Source organism: Anguilla anguilla, chromosome 7 (assembly GCF_013347855.1).
Source record: "Anguilla anguilla isolate fAngAng1 chromosome 7, fAngAng1.pri, whole genome shotgun sequence".
NCBI classification, from domain to species: domain Eukaryota; kingdom Metazoa; phylum Chordata; class Actinopteri; order Anguilliformes; family Anguillidae; genus Anguilla; species Anguilla anguilla.
In genome coordinates this window covers 54,929,803-54,957,053 of record NC_049207.1, presented here as the reverse complement: position 1 = coordinate 54,957,053, position 27,251 = coordinate 54,929,803, and the positions used below count along the sequence as shown (strand labels likewise).

Sequence of the window (27,251 nt, the reverse complement as noted above, 5' to 3'; positions counted from 1 at the left end):
CAGTGGCAGCTGTGTCCACTCTTTCTTATTTCGTTTGGGGAGCAGGTGCTTCGCTGCAATGCTTCACTGATTTCCTAGAATTCTATTTTTTTTTTTTTTTTTTTGCCTGCCCAGGCTTCGCTAGCTTTAGAGATTCATCAGCTGATGAAAGCAGGGGCCAGCCTGGGGCGCCATGGCGACGTGCTGGTCTCTCTTTTTCCGGTCGAGGCGGCGTGAAGCTGCGAGGATGTGATGAGATCTGCGTTTCATGTTTTGGTCGCGGGGCGGTCTCTGATCTCTGGAGGTGCGTTTCTCTGAGCTCTTCCTGTAGCAGACCCTATCGTGCGAAAGGCGGGACGATCCAGAACTGGGGAGCACCCGTGTGGATTTGAGCAGCCCCCGTTTAATCACTGTGCCTTGCAGCTTCGCATAATGATGGGTTTGCGGTATGCGACTCGCGCGTTATTATCTTTGTAGTGAGGAAAATTGAAATGCGATGGGAAAATTTACTTCAGTTTTTGCTTTATGTCCCTTGCGTTTTCTCTTAGCCTTGGGATGAAAAGCTGTTTTACCTGAGAATTCTGAAGGGTGTGGAGGGTCTCGTCCTGTTGAGGGAGGGTGGGGCAGGGGGCGTTTGGGACAATGGGTGGGGTAGCGGGAGGGGGTGTGGCCAGTACACAACATCCTTCAGCTCTTGTGCACGCACTCGCTTCTCTCTGGCTTGACAATTGTGTTTTTTTTTTCATGAAGATGATTGCCATTGCTGACAAACAGATTTGCCAGGTATCAACAGCTTCCTCTGCCTGCAGCGTTCCGAAGTAGCTCTGCTCTACAGTCCGTGACAGGTGTTACGGAAGCAGAACTACCACTGCACAACATCTGGAAGCCAGAGATCTCATCTCTTAGCAACAGTCCGGTCTCGTTCCTCCAGATCCAAGTGACAAGAAATAATTTATTAAAGATGTGTCATAATAGCATAATAATTATAGGGTGCTGACAGCGGTAAGCATGTAGTGTCTGCATGCGCATGCTAATGAGGACGTGGGCTAGCACCTTTTTTGTTTTTTTTGCTAATTGATTTGGCTGGTCTCTGGCCCGTGAAATCTACATCACCGGAGACGTGTTTCCCCCACGGTCCAATTAAACACGACCACTTTCAGTGCTGGTTCAGTTCCATTATGCTCTCTCTCTCTGCTGCAAATGGTGCATTGATTGAGAGAAGTCGCACTCCACTCCATGTCAGTATATACAAATCAATATATTGCCCTCTGACTCGATGCCCTCCTGATTGGAGTAGCTCTCTCCACGGGGCCTGACCGTCAGTCATTAAGGGGTGTGCAGGAAGGACCTATATTCTCGTGAGGGGGAGAAGCCATGAAATCTGGCACACGGACCGTAGGTATTATCCGAGCTGCAGCCTTGCTGGTTTTTTTCAGCGTGTGCTACGCCTATGTAGGTCAGCGTCTCTTTAATCGAGGGGAACAGGATACTGTGCTCGCACGACTCTGCTCATTGCTCCCAGTAGGCTCCCCGGCTGAGAGAGGATCCTCTTCCCTGTCTGTGCTCCGTCTGTCCCCGGAGCTCTTTGACCGAGAGACGGTATTTTTAACATCGTTTCTTCGCTCGTGTCCTCCTCGTCTCTCGGTCGGTTTCCACTTCCTGCCCATCTCTCTCCATTTTTTTCATGTTTGCCACAGAGTCTGTGTGGTTTTCAAAAGGCATGAGGAGAGATATGGCTCTTCTGCTACACAGCAGGTCACTGGGGGCCATTTTCTAATATGAGCTGTGATGGGTGTGACTGTTAACACTCATCGAGGCCTGAAGAATTATTGCAGGCTTATTTGATCGGTGTAATTTCCTGTGTAAATATCACACGCTCGCCTCTGTCCAATCATGTCTAATCGCGTCTCCTCAATGCCTCACGGTGTCATCCCCCCCCCCCGCTGTGGGAAGGTCAGCTGATCTCGACTCCTGATGCTGGTGCTGAAATGGGTTCCACTATGTTTACCCACCCGAACCATCTCCCTCCATCTCCCCCTGAAATCCATCCTCCTGTTTGCACTTCACTGTCTTCGTCTCCCATCCTTCTTCGTGTAGTGAACTCTGCTTAATGGGAATGTTGGGTGGCAAACGGGGAACTGCGGCCCTGTTTTTGGAAGTAGGCGGAGGCTAACTCGGAGGACCTTGTGTGAGAGGGAGGTGTTGATCTGCTTGTGTATAGGGCTTCGCGGTTCAGGAAATGCGTTGGTTTGCTCGAGTTTGACTGAAACGCCTGCCGTTCTCTAAGGAGATCCGTTCATTTTCATCACACGACCGCCGGCTAGCGACAGGAAGTGACACGTGGTTAGCCTCGGTCGGCCTGCACGCGTGTGAAGAATGTTGATGCCGATCTGCGGCACTCAGGCCCCTGGGATCACACGACCACCGGCTAGCGACAGGAAGTGACACGTGGTTAGCCCTGGCCGGCCTGCACGCGTGTGAAGAATGTCGATCTACGGCACTCAGGCCCCTGGGATCACACAACCACCGGCTAGCGACAGGAAGTGACACGTAGCTGACAGGCCACTGAGGCTCCTCCTCTCCGCACGGACCTCGCCACTGTCTGACGGGCACCGGGGCTGGCATCAGGGCTGCCCTTCCGAAACCCTCGTCTAATGACCGTGTGCCCCGCCGAGGTCGGGGGTCTGATTTTCTCCTCGGCTGACTCCGTTGGGTTTTTAACAGTTTTTTTTGACAGTTTGGCACGAGGGAGGTGGAGTCCAGGGAGGTGGAGTCCTTCAGTTTTGTTTTCAGTGTCTGTTGATTCACATTTCATTCTGTGCTGGCTTGCGTCGCCTGTACATTTTAAAGTACAGACAAGAAGCAGTTAAAATAGAACTGGCTCCTTTGTTTCATGCTAATCCACTCTGCCTTCCTTCTTTGATGATTTGCATGGTTTAATCTGCTCTAGATGGATTGGACACATTATCAGGCACAAACTTATCTTCACATACTATTTGTGGTCACTCCCACTGTTTCCCACTGTTATCCACTTTGCGGATAATCATCTTATTACGGTTTAAAATAGAACGTCTCAAATAATTAAAAAAAAGATACAGTATGCCGATGGACTACTGCAGAGTACAATGAATGTGATTGTTGAGGGCTGGGAATAACTGCTTGATTTATTATTAGGTCTCTGGATTAAGAGATGATGACTATTGCAAAAATAAATAAATAAATAAGTAAATAAATAAATGAAATCACATTTTAGACAAATGACCGTGTGACTTGTAGGCATCCACAGCTGCACAGAGAATGCTTGTGGTGTGGTGTGAAGACCTGAGAGAAAAAAAAAAACCTTAATGGGCATGATTATTTCTCTCCAGCTTTTCACTTTAGTTACACGGTATTATATTGCAGGATAATTCGCTGCAGGTTCTGCATGATGATGCTCTGAAATAGGATTGTCTCCTGTGGAAGGCTGTGGAGGATTTACTGCGGTCTCTCCCGTAATGAAGGGGAGATACGCCCAAAGAATTTATTGCCTTGTTGGATTATGGCTGTGGTTCAAGGGCAAAACTGCATACTGCATTCGATAGAAAAATTAGCCCTTCCTTTCCTATTAATATGCCCCCGTACCTACCAGGGAAGTATTCAGTTCTGAATAAATAAGCACTGGCCTCCTTTGTTGTTATTGCAGTGATGCAGCATATTTTCATGGAGAAGCTTTCATAGCTAGGGTAATTAGCGTGGGTCGCTTCTTGAGTGTTGTCAGTTCTCAGCAGACAAAAGTGAACTCTGAGTCATCCTGAAAGATTCTCTCAAGGTTACACTATGAACTGTGCTTCTACACGGGGATCATTTTTCTTATTTTGGGAAAATTTGTGCAGCCCACCAGTACATACTGCCGTTGTTCAGATCTTCCTAGTTATAAAACATAGCCACAAAACAAAAAAAAAAAGATTCACATTTGTAGCTTTAGCTGTAGGTCCACAAATAACTGCTACAGTTGTAGCCTGAAGACGTGTGTTCAGAGTAAGGGTTTCAGACACATTAAAGAGCGCTTGGTAAGATGAGAGTGGCACTTTATTGATCGGTAGTGTTTGTTTGTGGAGACCTCAGGCTGTCCGTTCTCCTCTCTTTCAGGTCTGGAGGTGGAACGCGTGCGGGGGGGAGTGATTAAACGCAGCTCCGGACCTTGACCAATCGCGGTAAGCGTGAGTCCGAACGCGGCGGCGGCGTGCGCGAGAACGAGAAGGCCGGATTTCTGACGCGTGTTCGGGCTGCGCCGAGGCGGCGATGGTCGCCGGGCGCGTGAAGGTCGCCGTTCGCTCGCCGTCCCGGGTCCCCCCTACCGCCCCCCGCCCGTCAGCTTTGGAGATGAGAGGGGCAGGCCGGCGCGCGGGCAGCGGGCGGCGCAGAGCGGCGTGATCGGCTCCGCGGCCGGGAATGGCGTCCCTGGACCGGCCGTACCGCTGCCCCCGCTGCGGGGAGCGGAAGCGCTTCCACAGCCTGTCCTCCCTGCGCGCGCACCTGGAGCACTGCCACTCCTACGAGACGCTGTACGTGCTGTCCAAGCCCGCCACCGCGGGCGACCGCGCCCTCGTCCCCCTGATCAGCTCCGCCCCCCTCCCCCTGATCAGCTCCGCCCCCCTCCCCCTGATCGGCCCTGCCCCCCTCCCCCTGATCGGCCCCGCCCCCCTCCCCCTGCAGGACGTCCTGGAGCGCGCCGCCAGGGGGCGCCATGTGCCCTGTGAGCTGCAGGGCGCCCGCGAACTGGGCCTGGGCCTGGGGGGCGCCGGCTGCCCCCCCCTCACTCGCCTGGAGTTCCCCCTCGCCGACATCTTTGCGAAGAATGACGACGCCACGGCAATCACCACCGCCGCCGCCTCGCCCAGCACCGCCGTCGCCGTGGCGACGGGCGCGGCCTACGAGGAGGGGCTGGCTCGCCTGCGGGCGCGGGCCTGGGAGGAGCGGCTGGAGGAGCGGCTGGAGCGGCTCTCGGAGGAGGTGGAGCGGAGGATCGCGGCGCGGGTGGGCCGCCTGCAGGCCGAGCTGGAGGAGAGGAGCGTCGAGCTGGAGGAGGCGCGGCGGGAGGGCCTGCGCCTCGGCCAGGAGAAGCTCGAGCTGGAGGTGAAGGCCTCGGAGCTCTCGCGCCAGGTGGACGTCTCCGTGGAGATGCTGGCCGCCCTCAAACAGGACCTGGAAACCAAGGAGCAGGAGCTGACCAACAGGCAGCAGTAAGTAGGGCCTTGCAGTATGCGCGTCCTTATAGTCTAGTGTACACTTACTCTCTTTTTCTCCATAATCAAACCTGCCATAATGCTCACTTCCTGTGTTTGTAATTCAGTCATGAATGCCCTTCCTTAGTTAGAAGCTTCGCCTCATGCACACTTCCCGTCTGCACCCTAGTTTAGTACGCACTTCCAGTCTTTGAGTGTTCACAGACTGGAAGTGCATACTGAACTGGCCTGCGATGCACTTGCGTGGCATCTCTAAGCTCTGATGCTGCGTGTATAGCGGCTCTGATGCAGGCTGTTTAATTCGCTGTGCGTGAATAGCGTTATAGCACCGCTGATCTTGCGAGTTTCTTGCTCTTTTGTGGGCATCCGGAAGGCCATTCTCCCCTTGTCTGTGTCAAGCGTCAGACTCCGCCTCCAGACCTCATGACCCGGAGCGTGCTCATTGACGCAATCAAGCTCGTGCTGCTGAAATCGCGTACGTCAGGTCACGTTAAATTCGGCCGAGCTGTTGCGAGGACAAGGTCGTCGAACGCAGCCAAGACTTCGGCGAAATGAAACGGGAGCACTGAACGAGGGAAAAGAAGGGAGTGGGGGTGGTTGTCTTCTTGGGGGGGGGGGGGGGGGGGGGGGGGGGGGGGGGGTCGTTGTTCTTTTTAAAGATGCGACTCCCTCGTAATACGGACAGTTATTCCCGCCGTGTTTACGGACGTAGCTCGGTCAGTCAGAGGCTGCCGGCGGCATCGCTGGCCCCAGGGCGTAGTTTTAACGTCCGTTCAGAGCGCTGTCTGGCTCGCAGACGGAGAGAGGACGTCACAGACGGGGAAGGAGGACACGGATGACAAACGATGTTTGACAGCCTGACGGTGAAAGACGGAGAGGGGTTCGCATTGGCCTGGCTCATTAGATGCTTCCACACTGCGGATGCCCTTCATTTGGACTTTCTGCTGATGCACGGTTGGGAAAGTGGAAGGGCTTTGATCTGAACGAGTATTTGTCACAAACAATTTATTTAAAAAAAAAATGAGTTGGTAAATTTCAACCCAATTTTTATAAAAGGAGTATGTCTTCCCCCCTTCTAAAAAAATTGCATTTGTCTTGATCTATAATTGTTCTACTTTCTCAAGCAGTCATTAGGAGATGAGTGAAAATATTCAGTGGACGTGGTACAGATTGGCATAGATAAATTTAAAAAAGAAGCCAGATTGTGATGGCAATCTCAGGTCCCTTAAAATCTATGAGGCAGCTGGCGGGATGTTGGCAGCTGATTTGTTCCTTCAGAACGGGGGTGGAGTGGGTGGACTGAAGCGCCATTCTGAAAAAAAGGCAACATCAACTGCTCCGCGAAAAAAAAAGAAACGGTGTTAAAATCCAACACGCCTCTACTACAGACGTCGTGTGTACTGAGACCGATGGCCTCATTTAAACCGCCAGTTGTGGATGGTAGGATTGTATACGCACAGCACTCCCATAAGAGCGTCGGCCATTTTCTTTTTTTTTCCCCCAAGTAAGATGGCCCTCCTCATGAAATATCTATAACCGCCTAGCACGGCGGGTTTAAATCATTGATCGTTTTAAATCATTGATCATTGGTTTTAAATCATTTAAATCCTGAGTCACTGTGTGACTGGACTCGATCGATGAAAACAGCTCATTACACAGTTAATTCAACTCGCCTGGTTTCTTGGGTCTGGACTTGGTTTTACGGTGAAGACAGAAGCCAGCAGTCATTACGGTGTGCTGGGCTTTTTGCTGCTCCTGGATGCCCCAGCTAGCTGCCGAATCTTTTTATACTCTCGCTCCCTCTCACGAGTCAGGGTGAGGTACATACACAGGAATGCTATCATGATTATGTTTATGTACCCCACTGCCCCAACTGCGGAGAACTTAGAGCCAGTTTCAGTTTTATGGCTTTTGTGTTTTTCTTTCTTGTAAGAAAAAAAATGAGCTTGATTCACCGATGCGAATTTATGTGTTGCGCAAAGTCATACTCCTAGGAAATGAATGTTTTGAAAACATAATTCCCTACGCTTTGTTTACTCGTGATTCTGAATTTCAGGAACTGTAATGCTCCTTGATTTGTTTGCCTCGTTTTCAGATGCAAAAAAAACACCCTTCAGCAGGAATGCGAGGTACAAGAGGATATTATAATCTTATTTTTCGTGCAATTAACTCGCTGTGGGTCTTGAATTATGGGGTTTTGGGAGCCCGGTCCCGTTCTCCTGGGGTTCAGTGCTTTGAAAGGGCATTTAATGGGGGTTCTTTTAAGAAGAGCAGCCATCTCTGCAGAAGGCCGTTGAAAACCGAGCTCCTTGTTCCTATTGGTCATTCCGTCGCCGTGGGGATCCGGGTCTGGAACCGCAATCTCATTGGCAGCATCTGTCTGGCCGCTGTAATGAGGAAGGCTGTGGCTGTTGTGATTTGTCTGTATTTCTCAGGTCTCTCCCCTGGCCTGCGAGTTTGGGACTTAATGACAGTACCCAGAGAAAGGTGTCCTTGGCTCCATTCTCTTTTATTGCGGCACAATGAATTGAGGGTCAGCACAAACTCGCTCCTGTTAAACACAGAGCTCTCGAGCCATTAATCAGACAGATGGCCTGTGTGCTGTGGTGTGAGCTGCTCTGAAGCATTTCAAATTTAGGCATTTCGTATTTTATTTTACTTCGTCTTGCATTCTTTTTCTTCCCAGAATGATAAACTTCCAAGTGGTCATCGTTATTGCCATTTAAACGGGCCAGCCTTAGGCACGTGAGGTTTCTGTATTGAGTGCTTTACCTGTTTTGTATCCCAGCAACGAAGTCTGCACTGTGTTCATTTTCAAATAGGTACTATAATAGAAACACAACAAATTCTTAATTGAAAAAGATTGCGAAGTTGAAATATTGTTCTTCACTTTTAATTTAAGTTGTTGTCCAAGGCCAGTATGTGGTCATTACATCCGGCAGACGTCACAGTCGCTTCCATATCTTCACAGCCATTAAGAACTACTGTTCCCATAATGCACTGCTGTCTCAGCAAAATCCATTATCCTCAGCTCTACCATCTACCACCCAGGTGGCATCTTACATCCTGCTCTGTTTCTACCAAGCAGGGAAGCAGTCCCTCCTGTGAAACTTAAAATAAATTCATCCAGGACAGTAAGGATATGAGCTTCTACAGAACATTTTTGCCCATTACATTACATTGCGTTTTTTTGGCAGATGCTTTTATCCAAAGCGACGTACAGTAAGTGCCCACACTTGAGATATAAATTACTGAGTCAGTACTGTACCAACCTGCTATTTCTGGCTTTGGTTCCCTTTCCTGCATCAGGAGTTGCCTTGGCGACGTTGCTTTTTGTCTTACCGCACCTGGTGCAGTCAGGTACAGCATTCTGAGCATTCCTTTGTTGGGCCGTCCTCCATTCCAATATAAAATTACAGAGGGAACAGGCTGTGGAGTTCTGCCTGCCGGGGCCTATCCCACGTCCCCCATCCCCTGTTCCAGATTAATGTTCCTCCCCACGGGTGTGCTGAACGATCACAGGGGTACAGAATAGGCTGGAACTGCCTGCTGCTAATTACTGGGGCACGTGCTCTACAGGAGCAGCCACGTTAAATCACTGAGGTCATGTATAATAGCCCCCCGGATCTGCAGTGATAGAGTGGGGTTAATTAGATACAAAATGCCCCTGAAGTATTTACAGTAGCTGCAGTTCTGCTGATGAAACCCTCTGTGCATATAATTAATTGCAAAGCAGATACCCAGTAATATTGCATTAGTGCCTTGAACTGTTAAGGTTTTCTTTTTGTGTGTTGCATGTGCGTCTGCAGCAGTTCCATATTTGAACACATGGCGGTGACCATGCCTGGTTAATGGCAGGACTTCACTTCCAGCAGAGTGATAGCTCTCCTCTGTGATGAGCATCTGCGAACGCTTCCGCACGCGGTCACCCTGTTTCTCTCAGCGCCTCACTCACTCAGGGGCAGAATCGTTGAGTGTTTAATTAAGACGGACAACAGGAAACCTGTTCGCGCTCGCCGTGCTCCAGCTGGTGAGCGTGAACAGCGAGGACGCTCCAGATGCTAGCTTCTGTTCCACAGGAACATGCGCTTGCCTGAAGTGAAGCTACAGCTATTCTGAGCTCTCTTCAGGGACCCAATTATGAATTCAACGAGGTATTGTTGCTTCATCAGTCATAAGCCTCCTTTTCTTGTGGAATTACCATGTACTGTAGCTGCTGCACATGTGACTGCTCATGGGTGCCATGGTACCTGTGTGCTGCTGCCATTTTGGCTCCATCATTTCCACTTCTTTAATCCCGTTCCAATGCTCACATGCGCTGTCATGATTATTGCTGTTCAGCTTCCCTCTCCCATGCCAGCTTTTTTGCAATGAATGCAAGCCGTAATGAGCGCTCTGCATTTAACCGCCAAGGCGGGTTTGATTTTCATAGAAGTTCTCACTAAGGCTAGGTGTGCACACCGTCTGTGGTGGAGTGTAATGGAAAAGGAGTTGGTCCTGTAACCTAATGGTCACAGGTTTGATTCCCCGGTAGGACACTATGGTTGTACCCTTCAGCAAGGTACTTAACCTGCATTGCTTCAGTATGTATCCAGCTGTATAAGTGGATGCGATGTAGAGTGTTGTGTAAGCGGCTCTGGATAAGAGCATCCGCTAAATGGCGGTAATGTAACGTAGTGTTCGTTGTGTAGGCGAGCGCAGGTCGGTCTGTTCCTCGTTAGTGGCTGATGAACACGGGGTTGGAACAGGAAATGCTCATTCGGGCGCTTTTACATCGCCTTCACATCGCCCTGGGCGACGGGCGTCACCATGGAAACGGAGGCTGCGGGTTCACCTATGTGGTAACGGGGGAGGGAGTCCTTCACAGCTCGCTGCTCCGTCACAGGCTATAACTCCTCAAGGAGGTCAATCTGCAGCGCGATGGAGAGCGATGCATCGCCCCCCCCTGCCCCCCCCCCCCAGACGTGTGAATATGGAGCATTCATGTACAGGCCTTCCTCATTCCTTTAAATAATGCATCCATAGCACACACATGCCGTGGAGCTGCACAGGCATACAGTGAATTTTGCTTTATATCATATGCAATGTCTCTGAAACGCTGAATGTTCCCGCTCTGAAACTCCCATTGATTTAAAAACTGCCCCGGATAATGTACATTAATATAGAAATACAATATGTGAATAAACAAGTAAGTGCGGTGGGTGCTCATCAGTTTGCAAAAGACAGAGAATTTAATCCTTGTTTAGGAGAGCACAATGACCTGCACTGTGAGACTGTGTGTGCTGTTCATGTGTAGATGGAATGTTGCTGTTTCAAAAGAAGCTCAAGTTGGAACAAAATGCATTCAGCTAAGCGTCTCAAAATAGCCTGTTTTCCATAATATCTTTTTGAAAAAGAAGAGCGCTCTTGAGAAGGGATGGACACATTCCAAATAAATTAGAGCGGGTCATGCCCGGGGGGTACTTATTTTTGAGCGTGTGAAAAGTCTCTTGCATGATTGCTCTCACAATGCAAGTGACTAACCATAAAACGTCAGATGAGTCTTCTTCAAAGCTGCCATTTTCCTAAAATTAACTTTGTGTTGGTTATCAAATTTGCTCTGGACATGCAGTGGAGTCACATTGACTTCACAGTAATTTAGCTGTGGGAAGGCTGCAGTGCAGTAAAATTGGAGCATATTTTAAGTGTGAGATGGAGAATAGACTGATTTCGGTGACGTCCCTAGTCAAAGCAGAGGTCTAGGGAGATCACAGGAATCATTCTATTCTCTGTCTCACACTTAAAATATTCTCCAATTTTTCTTGAAGATCTATTTGAAGATTGAAAATGCATATTGAATGCACATATCTAAGGGGATCGAGCATGCGATTCTGGGACCTGTGTTAGCATATGATATGTATAACTACAACTATAATTGCATGTGTGACCCCTATTACCTATGTGTATTCAATATGCATTTTCAATATTCAAAAAATTTCAAGCTGTCTTTTGAGTTCCAGAAGTAGCCATCTCATTATATTTACACTTAATGATTTCAAAAATCGTTTGGTTCTTGGTAAATGGACTGCATTTATATAGCGCTTTTATCCAAAGCGCTTTACAATTGATGCCTCTCATTCGCCAGAGCAGTTGGGGGTTAGGGGTTAGGTGTCTTGCTCAAGGACACTTCGACATGCCCAGGGCGGGGTTTGAACCGGCAACCCTCCGACTGCCAGACAATCGGTCTTACCTCCTGAGCTATGTTGCCCGTTCTGAGCTATGTCGCTACGTTCTTAGTGACAGACCCCTCCCATGCGTGTTTCCTGCGCAGGGAGGTGTCTCAGATTGACCAGTTCCTGCAGGAGACGGCGGCGCGGGAGGCTAACGCTAAGCTGCGGCTGCAGCAGTTCATCGAGGAGCTGCTGGACCGGGCCGACCGGGCGGAGAAGCAGCTCCAGACCATCAGCAGCTGCGGGACCACGCCCAACGGCAGCCTGGGTCACTGCAGCGGCTCCGGGTCCGTGGGCACCAGCGACCCGGTAAGGCCGGACCGGGCCGCCTGTGGTTCAGTTAGATCAGTGGTACCTGACCCTGGCCCAACCCTGTTCCTGGAGATCCTGGAGTCCCGTCGGTTTTCACTGCCCAACCCTGTTCCTGGAGATCTACTGTCCTGTAGGTTTCCACTGCCCAACCCTGTTCCTGGAGATCTACTGTCCTGTAGGGTTTCCACTGCCCAACCCTGATCCTGGAGATCTACTGTCCTGTAGGTTTCCATTGCCCAACCCTGATCCTGGAGATCTACTGTCCTGTAGGTTTCCATTGCCCAACCCTGTTCCTGGAGATCTACTGTCCTGTAGGTTTCCACTGCCCAACCCTGTTCCTGGAGATCTACTGTCCTGGAGGTTTTCACTCCAACCCTAACAAAGCACACCTCATTCAACAGCTAGAGCAGGGTTGGCTAACCCTGTTCCTGGAAATTTACCGTCCTGTAGGTTTCAACCCTAATTTGGCACTCCTGACTAATTAGCAGCTCAATGGGATCTCTAGTTGTTGAGTGGCCCTTTTGAGCTGAATCTTGGATCTTTACTTTGTGGCCAGAAATAATAATAATGAGGGAGTCCTTTGTAGTTCTCTTACTAATTAAATTGTGTTTATTATGGCATTACTAAATTCGAAACGGCCTCACCTACCACCTGGGCTGGGTTGTACAGCTTCTATCTGCAAACCATTTCCTGGATTTAATTAAATGTCACTTTCAGACTCCAGATTGTACAAATCACAGAGACTGGGCTAGTACCGTGCGTGTTGTATATCCATTATTTTCAGGATAGAGAAATGGGTGTTCTTCTCTACAAGCCGGTTTTAGCTTTATCTTGTCAGCTGAAAACATCAAGCAAATTTAGTGCAAAGAGCTGTGAGTGAGTATTGATTGTTCTCCATTCTCTCTCCCTCACTCTCTTCCTGTCTGTCTCTCTCTGTCTATCTCTCTGTCTTTATGTCTCTTTTTTCTCTCTCTCTCTCTCTGTCTCTTTCACTCTCTCCCTCTCTCTCTATCTCTCCTCCTCTCTCTCTCCCCCCCCCCCTCTCTCGTAGAGAAACTCCAGTGGTTCGGGGGGATCCAGAGGAGTATACCGTGTGTCAGATCGAAGGTCGTCGCCTAACAGTGGGTATGTCTGCAGTATGTCTCCCTCGTGTGGCAAACCCGTTCTGGTACGAAACCTCGGGCCACTCCTAGCCTGCTGGGCCACTCTTTGCTCAGAAGACTGTGCTCCTAATGTTTTTATTGTGTGACAGATCGATAACCAGTTAAAACGAGAACCCATTTTATCATACCCTGATTTATTTTGTTATATTTTACTCGGCACTTGCAATAACTACCCTCAGTTTCTCTTGATGCCGTTCCTCCCCGCCTCTATCATTCCCCTACACTGATTCTAAATGTCCCATAATGCCTCAGGTGGCTTGGGCCACATATGGAGATGGCTGCCAGGCTTGGCATTGTTTCTGCTCAGCCGTGTCCTACATATTTAGATGCGTGTCCCGCGTAATTTGCAGGCCCGGCTAATTGGGCCTCGCCGCCTGAGAACCTCATTTCGCTGATGACTCACTTGTTGTGATAGCGACCGAATTAGCTGTCCACGCCTGTCTGTTGTTAGGGTAACGTAGCAGCTTGTTTCTCCTGTCAGAGGCGCCAGCGCCAGCACCAGCACTGGCCTGTAAAACAGTGATTTAGTTTATCTGAGGCTGATGCCAGTTTGCACACGGATGCTAGTCTAGACGCCATTTGGCGAAGGGCGATGGTGTGAAAGAAGAGAAACGAAAATGGTCACAGAACCAAATGAATCAGCGTGTCGACGTCAGGCCTTTGCTCAGAACGGGAGCTTTTATTTAGTTTGTGATGTCAAATGTAGCTGAGGTGTAGGAGTAATGACTTACACAAAAAAGTCTGAAGTGCAGGAAGGTTTCGAAATGTACTTTGCCAGAGTGCCTTCCTCTCATATGAACTGATGAACGTGTTCTCATCCAGCACTGCAGTTCCCAACACTCCTGGGTCCTAGAATTTCTTTCTCCTGGGATGTGTCAGCTTGACAAATAGATTTTGTTACGGTGCTGGGGCAGACTTTTAATATGACGTCTTGAAGGGTAAAAATATCCTTTCATGGTTCATGCAGATAAAGTTCTCTTTGAGTATTCCAGTGCATTAGCTCTTTGATTGACAGTTCTGCAAATGTATGTAATTGCATTATGTGAGCCAAATTCTCTGTAGAATTTGGGCCATGCTTAATGGCATCATCAAAAAAAAAATGTATGTTAAGTTTGACAAAAGTTTAGCCCCAAGTTTAGACATCAGTTTAAATCCCAGTCTAGCCCAAAGAATGGACGCCTTATTTAGACCCCAGGTTAGACCCAAGTTTAAACCCAAGTTTTGATCTCAGTTTAAACCCGAGCTACGGGGATGTCCCTCTCTTTCTCTTTCTCACCCTCTCTCTCTCTCTCTCTCTCCCCCCCCTCACTCCCTCCCTCTCTCTCTCCCCCCTCCTCTCTCTCTCTCACACACACACACACTCTCTCTCTCTCACTCCCTCTCTCTCTCTCTCCCCCCCCTCTCTCACTCCCTCCCTCTCTCCCCCCCCCTCTCTCTTTCTCACTCCCCCCCTCACTCCCTTGCCCCCCCCCCCCCCCCGCAGGGTGTTTAGCCGGATGCAGTCCCAGGGCTCCGGGGCGTACGACAGCGACGGGGCGGACGTGTTCCCGCTGGAGGAGCGCGCGGAGGCGCAGTACTACCGCGTGCAGTGCACTCTGGGAGAGTGCGGCTACGAGCGGGCCGCCATCACGCGCAGCTGGGGCCTCCGCAAGCAGGCCATCCAGAACCGGCAGCGCCGCCCCCGCCGGAGCAGCGCCGAGGGGGGGGGCGAGGAGGAGGGGGGCGAGGAGGAGGAGGGGGACGAGTCCGACCCGGGCTCCCGCACCGCCGAGTCCGAGGTGGACGTCTGGGACCCGGACCCGCGGGCCCCCCCCGACACCCCCCCGCACTCGCCCTCCTGCAGGGCGGGGCCTCGGCAGGGCTCAGGTACCGCCCGTCGCCCACGGCAACCGCTTCTGATTCGCCGAGGGGGATGCCGGTCACACCATAGCCCTACACCGTGCCATCCCAAAGAGCCCCTAAAATACAATCTTCCATTTCCATGCGTCAGATTACGCGCCGTGGGTCTTTAAAAAACTATTATATTACTGTCAGCTGCTCATCTGTTATGCACACGGAACTCTGCGACTTTGAGACTCATATTGCACGTGAGGGAAATCAGACTCCGCCTGTTTATGATTTCTGTTGTTACTCGTTTCTCATTTTAACAGCCGAGCGAACCCATTGGAACGGAGCAGCAAGTTATGCGTGAAATGAGCTGTTTGAGAGGTTTTGTTTTAAAGCAACTTTTAAACTTTTTTTTAGGATTCTAGTCTTAAAGGGGTCTGGCCTCTTTTTTTTTTAGAGTTAGTGAAAGCTCAGGGAACAATCAGCGCCTGTTCTGTCTGAAGTAGATCAGGATCTTGGGCATAGTTTTGTCTTTTACACACAGGTGTGCTGTACTGAGTGCACTTAATACTGGTCAGGTTGTCAGGTGAATTTGACATAGTGTTTTCAGAACAGAAGGCCTGGTCCTGCTCCTTGATTGGTGTTTTTAAAAATGTCATTTCCAGATGCAAATGATCTTGGCACAGTCGACCTCTGGTCTCCACCTCACACGAGGATGAATTTAATGAAAGTATTATATCTATAGGGTACTTTGCATTGTGATTCACAGTGTCCAGTTGAAGGTATTAGCATATACTTGTGCTCTGTGTCAGTGTTCCCAGGCCTACAGTGTAAGTACCAGGCTTAAGCCGACAGTCTAAGAACCTTAAGCTGACTCATTCACATTCACACACTGCACACCGCCGATGCAAGATTTATGACCTCTCGCTGTGTGGGCAGCAGGTGTAAAACACGGCGAATCTCCGTCTTGTTAAACTGCTCAGCTTGCGGCTCCTTCGCCGTGTAAACATTGTTCTCCTAATCACCGGGATTAGCGTCCTGCAGAGCACCTGAGATGCAGGCTGTGCGTTATGCTGAACATCACCACAATTAATGACAGAAATGGCTTCTCATCACAGGAGCATATTAATCGGTGCAAGATTTGATTAAGGTGTGCCAGGCATGACTGGGCATGTGTTAATTGGTGCGCAATTCTATTTTTTCGCAGGAGACCTGTAGAGCCCTGATACGTGCAATGGCAGCAGAGCGTGCGGGTTCGCATCCGCTGCTCCACCGGTGACGTGTCCTCTGCTGCCCTCTGCAGGCCCCTACAAGCCCTGCAGGCGTGAGCGGGGCAGCCCCGCCCGGTGGAACGCGGTGATCAGCCCGGAGGTGCTGAAGACGCGGGCCGCCCTCTTCTGCGTCTTCACCTACCTGGACGCGCGGGCGCTGCTGCGGGCGGCGGAGGTGTGCCGGGACTGGAGGTTCGTGGCGCGCCACCCCGCCGTCTGGACCCGCGTGCTGCTGGAGAACGGGCGCGTCTCCTCCAAGGTGCGCGCCTCCTCGCGGTCGCCAGTCCCGCCCCCCTCGGCCGCCATTTTAAAAACCCGGCTTTTAAATGGAGGGAGAAGGACTGAATAGTTTGCATTAAAATGGCGTTTACATTAAAATGTTTTTTTGGCGCCTGCTCCAAATGGGAGGGGCCTAGCTCCAAAGGTGTGTGGCCTAGCTCCAAAGAGGAAGGTTAGGGTTAGGGTTGCACTAAACTCCACCCATTTGGAGCTAGGCCACTCCCTTTTGGAGCTAGACCATTTCACTTTGGAGCTGCTCCAGGCAACAGACATACCTTTCAGTAGTCTTAAAACAATCTTGGGAAAGGCGACATATTTTCCTCTGTGGACTGACTGTTGGTATGTGTTGCGTGTGTGTGTGTGTGTGTGTGTGTGTGTTTGTGTGTTTGTGTGTATTGCAGTTCTTAATCACGCTGTCTCAGTGGTGCACACAGACCCACTCGCTCATCCTGCAGAACCTCAAACCCCGGCAGAGGGGGAAGAAGGAGTCCAAGGAGGAGTACCTGAAGAGCACTCGGTGAGACACCTCCTCTCCTCGCGCTAGCATAGCATTAGCACATCGCTCATTTTGTGCCATGTCTGCTCATATCTGTTTGTCTGTCCGTCCCATCGCAGTGGGTGTCTGGAGGAGGGCTTGGAGGCCATTTTGAAGGCCACAGATGGAAATCTGCTCATCCTGAAGGTGTCGCACTGTCCCAACATCCTGACTGACCGCTCGCTGTGGCTGGCTAGCTGCTACTGCCGAACCCTGCAGGCCGTCACGTACCGGTGAGACACACACACACACACATGCTGTCTCACACACACACACACACACACACACGCACAAACAGACACACTCACTAGATCCACTGATACAGGGTTGAAATACGATTGTGCTCACATATACAGTAAGAGTGTGTAATTGTGACTGTGCTTGTTTGTGTTGCAGGAGCGCCACGGACCCTGTTGGACAGGAAGTGATCTGGGCTCTGGGAGCTGGCTGCAGAGACATCATCTCTCTGCAGGTGGCGCCACTGCACCCATGGTGAGGAGGGGGTCGTTTTTTTTAAATGTTCTAGTGTAATGGGTAAGGAGCTGGTATTGAAACCTACAATCCCTGGTAGGCCAGTGCTGTTGTACCCTTAAGCAAGGTTTCCTAACCTGCATTGCTTCAGCATATATCCATTTGTATAAATGGATGCAATGTAAATGCCATGTAAAAAGTTGTGTAAGTCGCTCTGGATAGGAGCGTCTGCTAAATGTCTGTAATGTAATGTAATGTCACTGCTGAATACAGGCAGGGGTCTGTCGCATTCTGATCCCTGGACTCTGGTTTTTTACCGCTGCTCCACGTGCTGTGCTTTCTCAGGTGTGCGCACACCTGTGCTCTTTACACACCTGTGCTCTTTACCTGCGGTCCTCCGCTCATTACGTTCCCGTCTCTGTTTCAGCCAGCAGCCGACCCGCTTCAGTAACCGCTGCCTGCAGACGATTGGCCGGTGCTGGCCACACCTCCGGGCGCTGGGAGTGGGCGGGCCCGGCTGCGGGATCCAGGGCCTGACGTCGCTGGGTGAGTGACAGCTGCTCGGCTGCTGGTGGGCGGAGCTTCAGCTCAGTGTAAGCAGTTAGGGTTGTTTTTCCCAACGGTTTTGATTGAAAGGGCTGTGTGCTGTGGAATGCGGATGAGTAACGTGTGTCCCTCTGTCTCCCCCTGCCTGCGGCAGCGAGGAACTGCATGCGCTTGCAGGTGCTGGAGCTGGACCACGTGGGCGAGGTCAACCAGGAGCTGGCAGCAGAGGTCTGCAGGGAGGGACTGAAGGGCCTGGAGATGCTGGTGCTCACCTCCACCCCTGTGACTCCCAAAGCCCTGCTACACTTCAACAGTGAGTCTATACCACTGACCCCCCTAAAACCCTGCTACACTTCAACAGTGAGTCTATACCACTGTCACCCCAAAAACCCTGCTATACTTCAACAGTGAGTCTATACCACTGACCCCCCTAAAGCCCTGCTATACTTCAACAGTGAGTCTATACCACCGTCACCCCAAAAGCCCTGCTACACTTCAACAGTGAGTCTATACCACCGTCACCCCAAACACCCTGCTGCACTTCAACAGTGATTCTACACCACTGTGACCCTGAAAGCCCATAAAAACCTGCATGTGATTCTTTTCTTGCTTTTCTCTTTTTCTGCGGCAGGTGTGTGTCGTAACCTCAAGTCCATCGTGGTGCAGATCGGGATCGCGGATTACTTTGAGGATCCGAACAGTCCCGAGGCCGGGAAGCTGTTTGAGGAGATGCTGGAGAAACTGCAGGTAACAAAACCCCCCTGTGCAGGTAACAACCCTCCTGTACAGGTAACAACCCTCCTGTGCAGTTAACATCCCACCTGTGCAGGTAACAACCCATCTGTGCAGGTAACAATCCTCCTGTGCAGGTAACAACCCACCTGTGCAAGTAACAACCCACCTGTGCAGGTAACAATCCTTCTGTGCAAGTAACAACCCACCTGTGCAGGTAACAATCCTCCTGTGCAAGTAACAACCCCCCTGTGCAGGTAACAACCCACCTGTGCAGGTAACAATCCTCCTGTGCAAATGCAGAGACATTGATCATTCCCCTTAGTTGCAGGCTACCATGGAAAGGAAATACAAATTTGGAAAGACTGAGCGAACTATTGATTACGTAGCTGGAGGCGAGCCACAGCATCTAAAATGATGTGTCTACGCGGGGTGCAGTGGGCACCAACGTCTATCCGAGGGGAAATGAAATATTACTGAGCGGCATTCACACACCCACAGCTGGTTATTTTGGGGAGAGTGTCTAGCTGAGCCGTTTGTCTCCTCTCTGATGATTCAGTGCAGGGCTTTCCTTCTGAGACACTGCTGATTAGTCATAGGGGTTTTTTTCCCCCCGGATGTGCTAAGTGTAGGCCGCTTCAGAGACGGATTTAACTCGCAGTTCTTCTGCTATTTCCAGAGTTTATCCGTCTGCAGATGTCCCCTGTAGGAGGGGAAAGACTGATCCAACAAACTTGACATTTTACTTTAAAAAAAAATAAAAATAAGTAAAAGCATAGGTAATGTACGTGTGAGATCTGATTAATTACTTTGACCTTTCTTGTCGTTGTTTAAATAGGCCTTAAAGAAGAGACCGGGCTTCTCGAAAATCCTGCACGTGAAGGCAGAAGGTGTTTGCTAATGCCCCCCCCCCCCCACCACCCCCCCTCGCCATGGGGTGACCAGAGAAAAGAACCAGGTTTGCCTGACTGTCACAATCTGAACAAGCCCATTTTCCCACTTCCAACTGAATCCATAGCAGTATCTGAGGAGGACTACAGACCAGAGGGGAACAGGGAAGTAGAAACAGCTGCTCTTTCGTTCACATAAGCCATGCAAATTCCTCCTTGAATCCTTTCCTGGATACGTTTTTTTTTTCCTCCCCCCCACGATGCTTAGCAGCAGCGCTATCGGTGGAACTCGGCCAGTGCGGACCGTAAGCTACAGTGGCCTGAGCCAGGGTTCGAGGGGTCGGGCCCTGAAGCAGATGTGTGATGATTTTAATGTGGGTTTCGTCTGTCATGAATCCAAAGCCGGTCCTGCTAAAACCAGATTTTTCTTTCACTGGCATCCGCTGAGTCCGCAGTAAGAGGTGCACTGTGTTGCTTGTGTCTTACAAAACAGAGAGCAACCAAACACTGAGTGACTGCTTTCTCTCCGGCAGAGAGGAAGCGGAGAAAAGGAATTTGGTTATTTTTAACGAGGGGAATAGTCGTGAAGCACAATTTAGAAACGTGTGTTGAAACAGGGAAGATCAGAGGGCTCATTAATATCTGGGCTAAAATATTTCTGGGTCATTTGTGAATACAATAAAGTATTAAAACAGCACCATCAGCCAGGAATTCACATGTTTCAATTTCCTGGACCTATAATACAATTTACAGTGCATTGTAAGAGGCATACATTTTTCTGTATCAATGGACCTGCAGTATAAATTCCAGGAGTATAGCCAGTATACAAACAAATATACAGGTCAGGGTGCCTGTCTACTCCTAGCTTGGTTTAATAGCATGTGCTACGACATCTCTGGATGGAGCCATAAACCTTTTTTTAACCTTTTTTCCACAGGACAGGGATATTGAACCGTTTATGTTTGAAGTTGAATGCAAAATGATTGGGTCTTACTATGGACATTCCTGTATTCTTCAGGTCCACTATTTACATGCAAGAGCAGATGCTGTGCCATAGGCTTAGATGAGCTGAACTGTGGGAAATGTGTCAAAAAATTTTTTTGGTCTGATCATGTGACTTCTTGTTCAGGGGTGCTGCGCCATTTCTTGACGCTGTTCACCGATTCAGTTCTGAAACTGGTGGCCGCCATCTGAAGCGTACAATGGGAAGCCACATATCATACAAGCTGGCTTCACTGCATCTCTCTGCTATTCTTCTACATATCAGTTCTTCAGTACTGTATCTGTAAATCAGTCAAACATCGGTGCTCCTTTTGAGCTAATTTTGCAAGCTCATATACAGTATAAACACACGTCAGCCTTCATTACATTACACCTCATGTCCACTCAAAGTGCTTTATGTGCTGTGCAGAAGTACCAGCAGAGGGCGCTTCAGATGACAGTGCAGATCTAGTACTCTTCCAGGCCGCGTTGCAAACAAGCTGACAATAAAATATAATAAAATAAAGAGATGCAACCGTTCACACATTCTGAGTGTCGCGCTCAGAGTTTGTGTGGATAACCGCGTGGTCCTTACTAAGGTGATGTGCAGTTATGATGGATCACTCTTCTAGGGATGCGCAATAATATCGGGCTCAGATCGTTATCACCCAAGAACAGCATGAGATTCCGGCCGACATGATTGGTCATGTCGGCCAAAATATAATTTATTTTTTATTTTCACTGTGTGATTTTTTTACTTGCCAAACTCGAGAGCAAAACTCCATTTTACGAATGAAGTTTGTTGCATTTTTTTTTTTTTGCATCTCTGTGCTCATCACGTTTCTACTTGTTCCAAGCTCTTTTAATTTGTTCGATAATGTAAAACACGGAAGTCTTCATCAGCCGGTACCAATGAACTGTATACAGTTCAGTCACCGGTACGGCCAGTTATTGGTCTCTGATATCGGCCCCGGAATTTCCATACCGTGCACACCTACAAGTTTCCATAGCAGCAGAAGGGTTTGGTAAACGAACGCATTACTGTGCAATTTGCCAAGTGCATTATGGGGTGTGTAGTTCCTTACTCTCCAGTGATACTGAATACATGATGAGATATAGCTGTGGCTATCTAAAAAGCGTAGAAGAGTCAGACACAGGGCCTGTTAAGGTAATTATTCAACACGATTTTGCATGTGTCTGACGTTTTGAGACAATCTGTCTTTTAAGACATAAAACAGCTGTACATATGCTTATTTCTAAAATAAAAAAACACCTCTATTCAGTGTTGCCATTTAAAAAAATGAAAATCTCGGCCCTGGGATTACTCCTATTCCTGAGTTTGCCAGTGCATTCCTAAGACTAGTGTGGAGCATATTTTAAAATGGTAGTGTTAAATTTGCTGTCAAGTGTATTTTAAATATATCCAATATAAAATGAAACAAAATCATAAAAAAGATAAAAGCTATTTAACAGCAAATTATAAGGATTATTTGAAATATTTATTTCTACTAGAGATGTCTATATTGTTGGCATGTTTCTATGTTGGTAAGACATTCATCATCGTGTTGCCCTATAGCTGTACCGTAGTTCAAAAAAATCTGTTTAGAGATGAATTGCTTTCAGAGGTGGTTTTGAAATGTAATATTCTTAATCTTTGGTTTTTGCACTTAATGGAGAACAGTGAGTATGTTTGGGTTTGTTTTCCAGATTCTTCAGTGTTTTTGTTTCCATGTGAGGCATTTGAGAGCAACTTTTCTTGGGCTTCTGCAGATGTGCGCTTGTGGATTCCGTGAAATATTGAATAAACCCGACATTATTTGGTTTATTCTGTCCCGAGTCCTTTGTTCCAATGATACTGGTAGCTTTGCCGAGCGACTATGACCTCATCTTGTGTGGTCACATGATGAACAGCTCCCCTTCGCTTATAGGAGAGACGAGACTAGCCGTGGCAGCTGTCATTTAGATCATATCCCCTGCTTGTCCTGGGAAATAAAACTATAGTCTTACTAGTATGGACCTCCAGAGAATATCGTCACATAATAACCTATAGGGGACCAAATATTGACAATGCCTTACGTCCCCATGTAGCTCATTGTCAGCTAGGCTTAGAATAGCAGGCCATTCCCCTGTCCTGGTATTATTCAGAATTAAGGGGAACATGATGTCCCTCTTGCTTCAGGGAAACTGGACTGTTTGCTGAAGTCTAGTTATTCTTAAAATAATTAGAAATAACTTTTTAACAGCACTGTAATTGTTCGTAATAATTTGTAATTGCAATTGTGATGCAATGTTTTCAAGGGTTGATGCAAGAGGCAGCCTTTGCTGAGGTTTGGCCAAACTGAATCTTGCGTTTTTTTAAACACCCTTGTGTTTAAACAATGTTATTATTTCTTTTGAGTGACAGCAGTGGAGGATTTTAATTGTGAACACTTCAGAATGCAGGGGCCAAAGAAAGCTGTGTGCCATGCAAACGAGTCTTTCAGCTTTGGGTTTTCACTTACCGCATGTTAACCTTAAATGACCACTGCTTTCCTATTCAACTGTTTCCATTCTGCATGGGAAAGTGAATCATTATTTTACCAGACTGAGAACAGATCCTGCTAAGCAGTACTCCACATGAGCGGGAACCAATAGCAAATGTGAAACGTCCATTTGTTTTGTCTGCGTAGTAGGAACAGGAACCATTTTTGAAAACTAGGTTCTTCTAGTTTCACACAGGAAGTAAGAACTAACACAGTGAACCATTGTGCAGTACCCTCCAAATCAAATGAATTGCTCTGAATAAATCAAGTCTACTTATGCACCAAAAAATGAAAAATATTTGTACAGGAAATGTTTTTTGTTTCTGACATGACTTTTTTAATAGTGAGTGTTTTTAAGCTGTGTTGGGTTAAGGGTTTTTCCTATGCTTGTTAGACAGATGAAGGAAGGCATGTGCATCACTAAGAATGCCTCTCTTTGACACGGTTTTCTTATTTTCATGTAATCTCTCAACCACTGGATTGCTTTAATCTGTAGTTCATCCAGTGCAACATGCTTCTTTTCCTGAAGGTGTAGTTGAACTTATTTGCAGTAGTGACCTCTGACCCCAGCAGAAGGTCCAGAAAATAGTTTAATCGGATTAGTCTTTCATGTGCCTTTGTCCAGATGGCTCAATAAATTAGCTCACTGTTAGAGTAATATATATATATATTTATTTATATACTGTGCTAGGTCATCTTATTGTCACTTTGAAGTTGTGTGCATAGTGCTAAAGTATTACTCCGTTGAATAACACCACCTTGTAAAATACTCTCGTGGGAATACATATTCTTGAAGGAAATTCGCCCTTACTTTACAGAGAGGTCTTGGGTTTTCTGCTTGTGCTCACAGTGAGGTGAAGAGTGAAGAGAGTATATGTCACGGTGTATTTGGAGATATATTTCTGTGGAGGTTCTGGGGGGGGGGGGGGGGGTGGTCGGGGGAGTGTGCTTCATCCATCCATTCTCTCACAGACAAAATTAGGACAATGTGCCACTCCCTTCTTCTGACAATGAAAATCATTCAGCCAAATGATTAATCGATCTTGATGTGAATCCACACATCTAAATCCCCAGGAACTACATTCAACATAAACATGATCAAAAGTGGTCATTTCCATTTAGGATTGTCACTCGAGTAAGATTTATTACAGTTGCCTGCGACTTGCTTGCTTTTTGGGGGTTCGGTTCTGGTTTTTGTCAAATTTGCCTTTTTGTTTCCCCTGTAAAACGTCTTTGTAACACTGTCTCTGTAAAAAAGCGCTATACAAATAAAACTGAACTGAGTAGAGCGAGATGCCAATGTATTGAGAGTACAAAAGAGGTCAATGGTAAAAAAAAAAATAAAAAAAAAAAACAGCTCGAACTGCCTGTTTCTGTTAAATCTGGGTTATGTCTTTAATTCTGAATAAACAAAAACTGCAGAAAACTACTCCCAAATCAGGATTTTATACGAATGGATAGGTTTTGTGTAAAAAGTCTGGATATGGCCTGCGAGAGAGAGTGAGAATTCTTTTTAAAAAAAGGTGAGAGAGAGAAAGCAAGGCCTTTCCTTCAATGTGGTGAATTTGTGGCAGAATATCCAGGCTTACATGGTACTGTAACAAAGATGGCTTTCTGCTGAGGTCCCAATGAAAGGTGAGAGATCATCTGTACAATGAAATAAAGCTCTGTGGAAGCATTTTAGATCTCCCTGTTTTTATTTTCTTTTAAACTATGCTGGATGCAAGCACAACTCTGTCACTGACTCCTTTATGGATAAATGATAAAATAAAGATTGTGAAGCAAGCTGTACTGTGTGACTTGTTTGGCCTTTGAAATCCAGGTACATCAGCGAAAAGTCTGATTCAGGTGCATCTATTAAATCTTTTTTTTTTTTGATCGAAACATACAATTTCATAGTTTATCCACTTGATGGCGATATTTTCTGTGAACAGATGACTAAGGTGGGTAAGAGTTGGTAAGGCTTATATTTTATACTTGACACACACAAGTAATCACACCCTTTCGATTGCTGTTGCACCCTCAGGTACTGATTGTAGATCCTAAAACAGACCATGGTGTAAGTAAGTAAGCTTGTTTTCTGTATTCCAAGTATTTGCAATGTCAAATGATGGTCATTTTAAAAATGTGCAGTTTTAAATGAAAATGTATAAATCTAAGGGTACAGCAAAGTATGAATTAGTGTCTGTGACATGATGGCCTTTGATCTCTCTCATCACCTGTAGGCCTCTTTACATTTGGCAATGAAGGAACAGTGGAAGTGGGGTAAGGCACAGGCAAGCTGATATTCTAAGAAAACATCATTTTTGTAAATTCGTAGATTGATTTTGCTTGATTTTAGCTACAAATTGAAAACCATGACACTGAAAATGCACTTCCAGACCCATATGGTAAGATCTGTGGTATAAACACTCCAAGACAATGTAATTACTCTCACTGTACAGGGTGAATGCTTGTCCTTTAAATAAGAATTTGAGCGCAAAGAATTTGCCAGAATGCTTATTTCTTGAACATCATCCAAACAATTGAACTTTTGAAAGCTCCCTGGAATCCCCATCTGGTGTGTGGGGATAATTTTCAGTGTATACAGGATGTAGGATACTGTACAGGAAGTACCCCTCATAACTGCGTTTCCTGACCCGCCCCTCTCTAACAACAGCCACGAGCGCGACTTTGGGAAATCACCAAAAATGACACAGGAGTTTTAATCAGTTGAAGAACCCCCTGGAGAGTCACAACAATGTGTTGGTTATTGCATAAGAACTGGTACTTTTCCACGAGAATGTTTATGTTACAGGAATGTATATGGACGTGCATGGGTTGCAGAATGATCAAGTATCTTACCATGGTGCTTTCCTAGGGGCCCACCGTGTGGCTGTGATGCCCAGCCTTCTCCATTTCCCCTTTCCACAATCCTGCCAGTGCTGTGAAAAAATAGCCTACCTGACCAAAAGTATTGGGTAATTGGATGACTGATGAAATAAGAGAAAAAAAGTGGATATAACCACATTTGTGCAATAAAGGGAACCAAGCAAAAAATGAAAAAATAAATGAAAAAATAAGGGGGCAATTAGCGTTTCACATGAGAGTTACAGGCGTTTGATAAATTTTTTCATTAAATAAATTAAATAATCGTTTTTAAATCGTTTTACTCAGTTTCCCTTTGTGTGACATCACGTCATATTTTGTCTAAAGATCTGAAAGCCATTCAGTATGACAAATATGCAATAACAGAGGACATCGGGAAGCGCTGTATCTCCCCACTGGCCCTGCTCTGCTAGAACCACAGAACCGAAAGGACACGTGCGATCAGCACACCGTCACGTCACATTCAATCAGTGTCATGGCTCCCGGAGGCCAGTGAGTATCTGGTCTCCCATCCTACACCTGCCCTTGTTTCTCCCTGCTTAGCTTCCCCTTTTTATTATGTCCTTACCTGTTTCCTTTGTATCTGGTTGATTGGTTTCCCCACCTGTGTGTCGTTAGTCATTAGCCTCACCTGTACTGATTGTGCTCTGTATTTAAGTTCGCTGTGTTTGTTCTGTCTTTGCTTGGTTTAAAAAAAATTTTTTTTATCTTCCTATGAATCCTCAGCCTTGCGCCACGCTCTTATGCGATCCTAGTTTGTTGTCTTCGAGTGTGTTGACCGTGTTATTGGTTTTGTTTCCCGGTGTTAGCATCCCGTGTTCCCTCTTGTTTGTTATTTTAAGTTTTCTTAAAATTCTCTGCATTTGGGTCCACCTCGCTCCACGGCCTGGCAATCGGAGTTTGCAATCAGATGCAGGTATTTGTGTTTCACAAATACAGCTTGGCTAAATTCAGGGATTACAAAACTAACTCGACAACTTATGCTTTTGAAAAGAAAAGACTATGCTTGTATTTTATTTTTAGACAAATGAAGCATAAGCGTTGATTGAATCTGGCCCATTGTTTTTTTTCTCAAGTGCTTCCACCTGCAGCATGTAGGCGGTGTGAACTGCATGCTAATGCATCAGCTGTGAATATCGGCTCGTTCAAACTGGCCTTAGTCACCCCGGTGCTGCGTTCTGAAAGTGAAACGGCTAACTCACGTGCCTCCGATACTGCATCCCATGCCCCGAGGTCTGTGGCTCGCGCTCCGAAACCACTTCCTCAGTGTCTGGTGCGTCCTCTCGGATTCCTGTCTGCAACCATCACCTCAGGACCTGCTGCACGGCCACAAAAACTGGGGGTGTTCCTGTCGTGAGATTGCGCTCCTCAGAAGCTACAGAACTGAACGTGGTAAGTAAAAGAAATTCGAAAATTGAGGGGGGTGTGCTTTTCATTTAAA

The 27,251-nt window shown here is 47.6% G+C and overlaps 2 protein-coding genes across 2 annotated transcripts in view; both read left to right on the top strand.

The window, feature by feature from the left end:
• Positions 1-4,410: 4,410 nt before the first annotated feature.
• Positions 4,411-20,142, top strand: LOC118231104 (F-box only protein 41-like). Its single transcript, XM_035424590.1, has 13 exons — positions 4,411-4,632; positions 4,687-5,201; positions 11,515-11,722; positions 12,777-12,850; positions 14,372-14,754; positions 16,019-16,245; positions 16,667-16,782; positions 16,881-17,033; positions 17,197-17,292; positions 17,699-17,817; positions 17,972-18,130; positions 18,449-18,564; positions 19,388-20,142. Exons 1-13 carry the CDS (start codon positions 4,411-4,413, stop codon positions 19,448-19,450), a joined length of 2,451 nt encoding a protein of 816 aa, XP_035280481.1. The 3' UTR covers positions 19,451-20,142.
• Positions 20,143-26,508: 6,366 nt separating this feature from the next.
• Positions 26,509-27,251, top strand: part of LOC118232073 (catenin alpha-2) — a 317,807-nt gene continuing 317,064 nt past the window's right edge. Inside the window, exon 1 of the mRNA XM_035426638.1 lies at positions 26,509-27,202. The gene's annotated coding sequence lies outside the window, so the exon portion shown is untranslated. The remainder of the gene's footprint in view (positions 27,203-27,251) is intronic.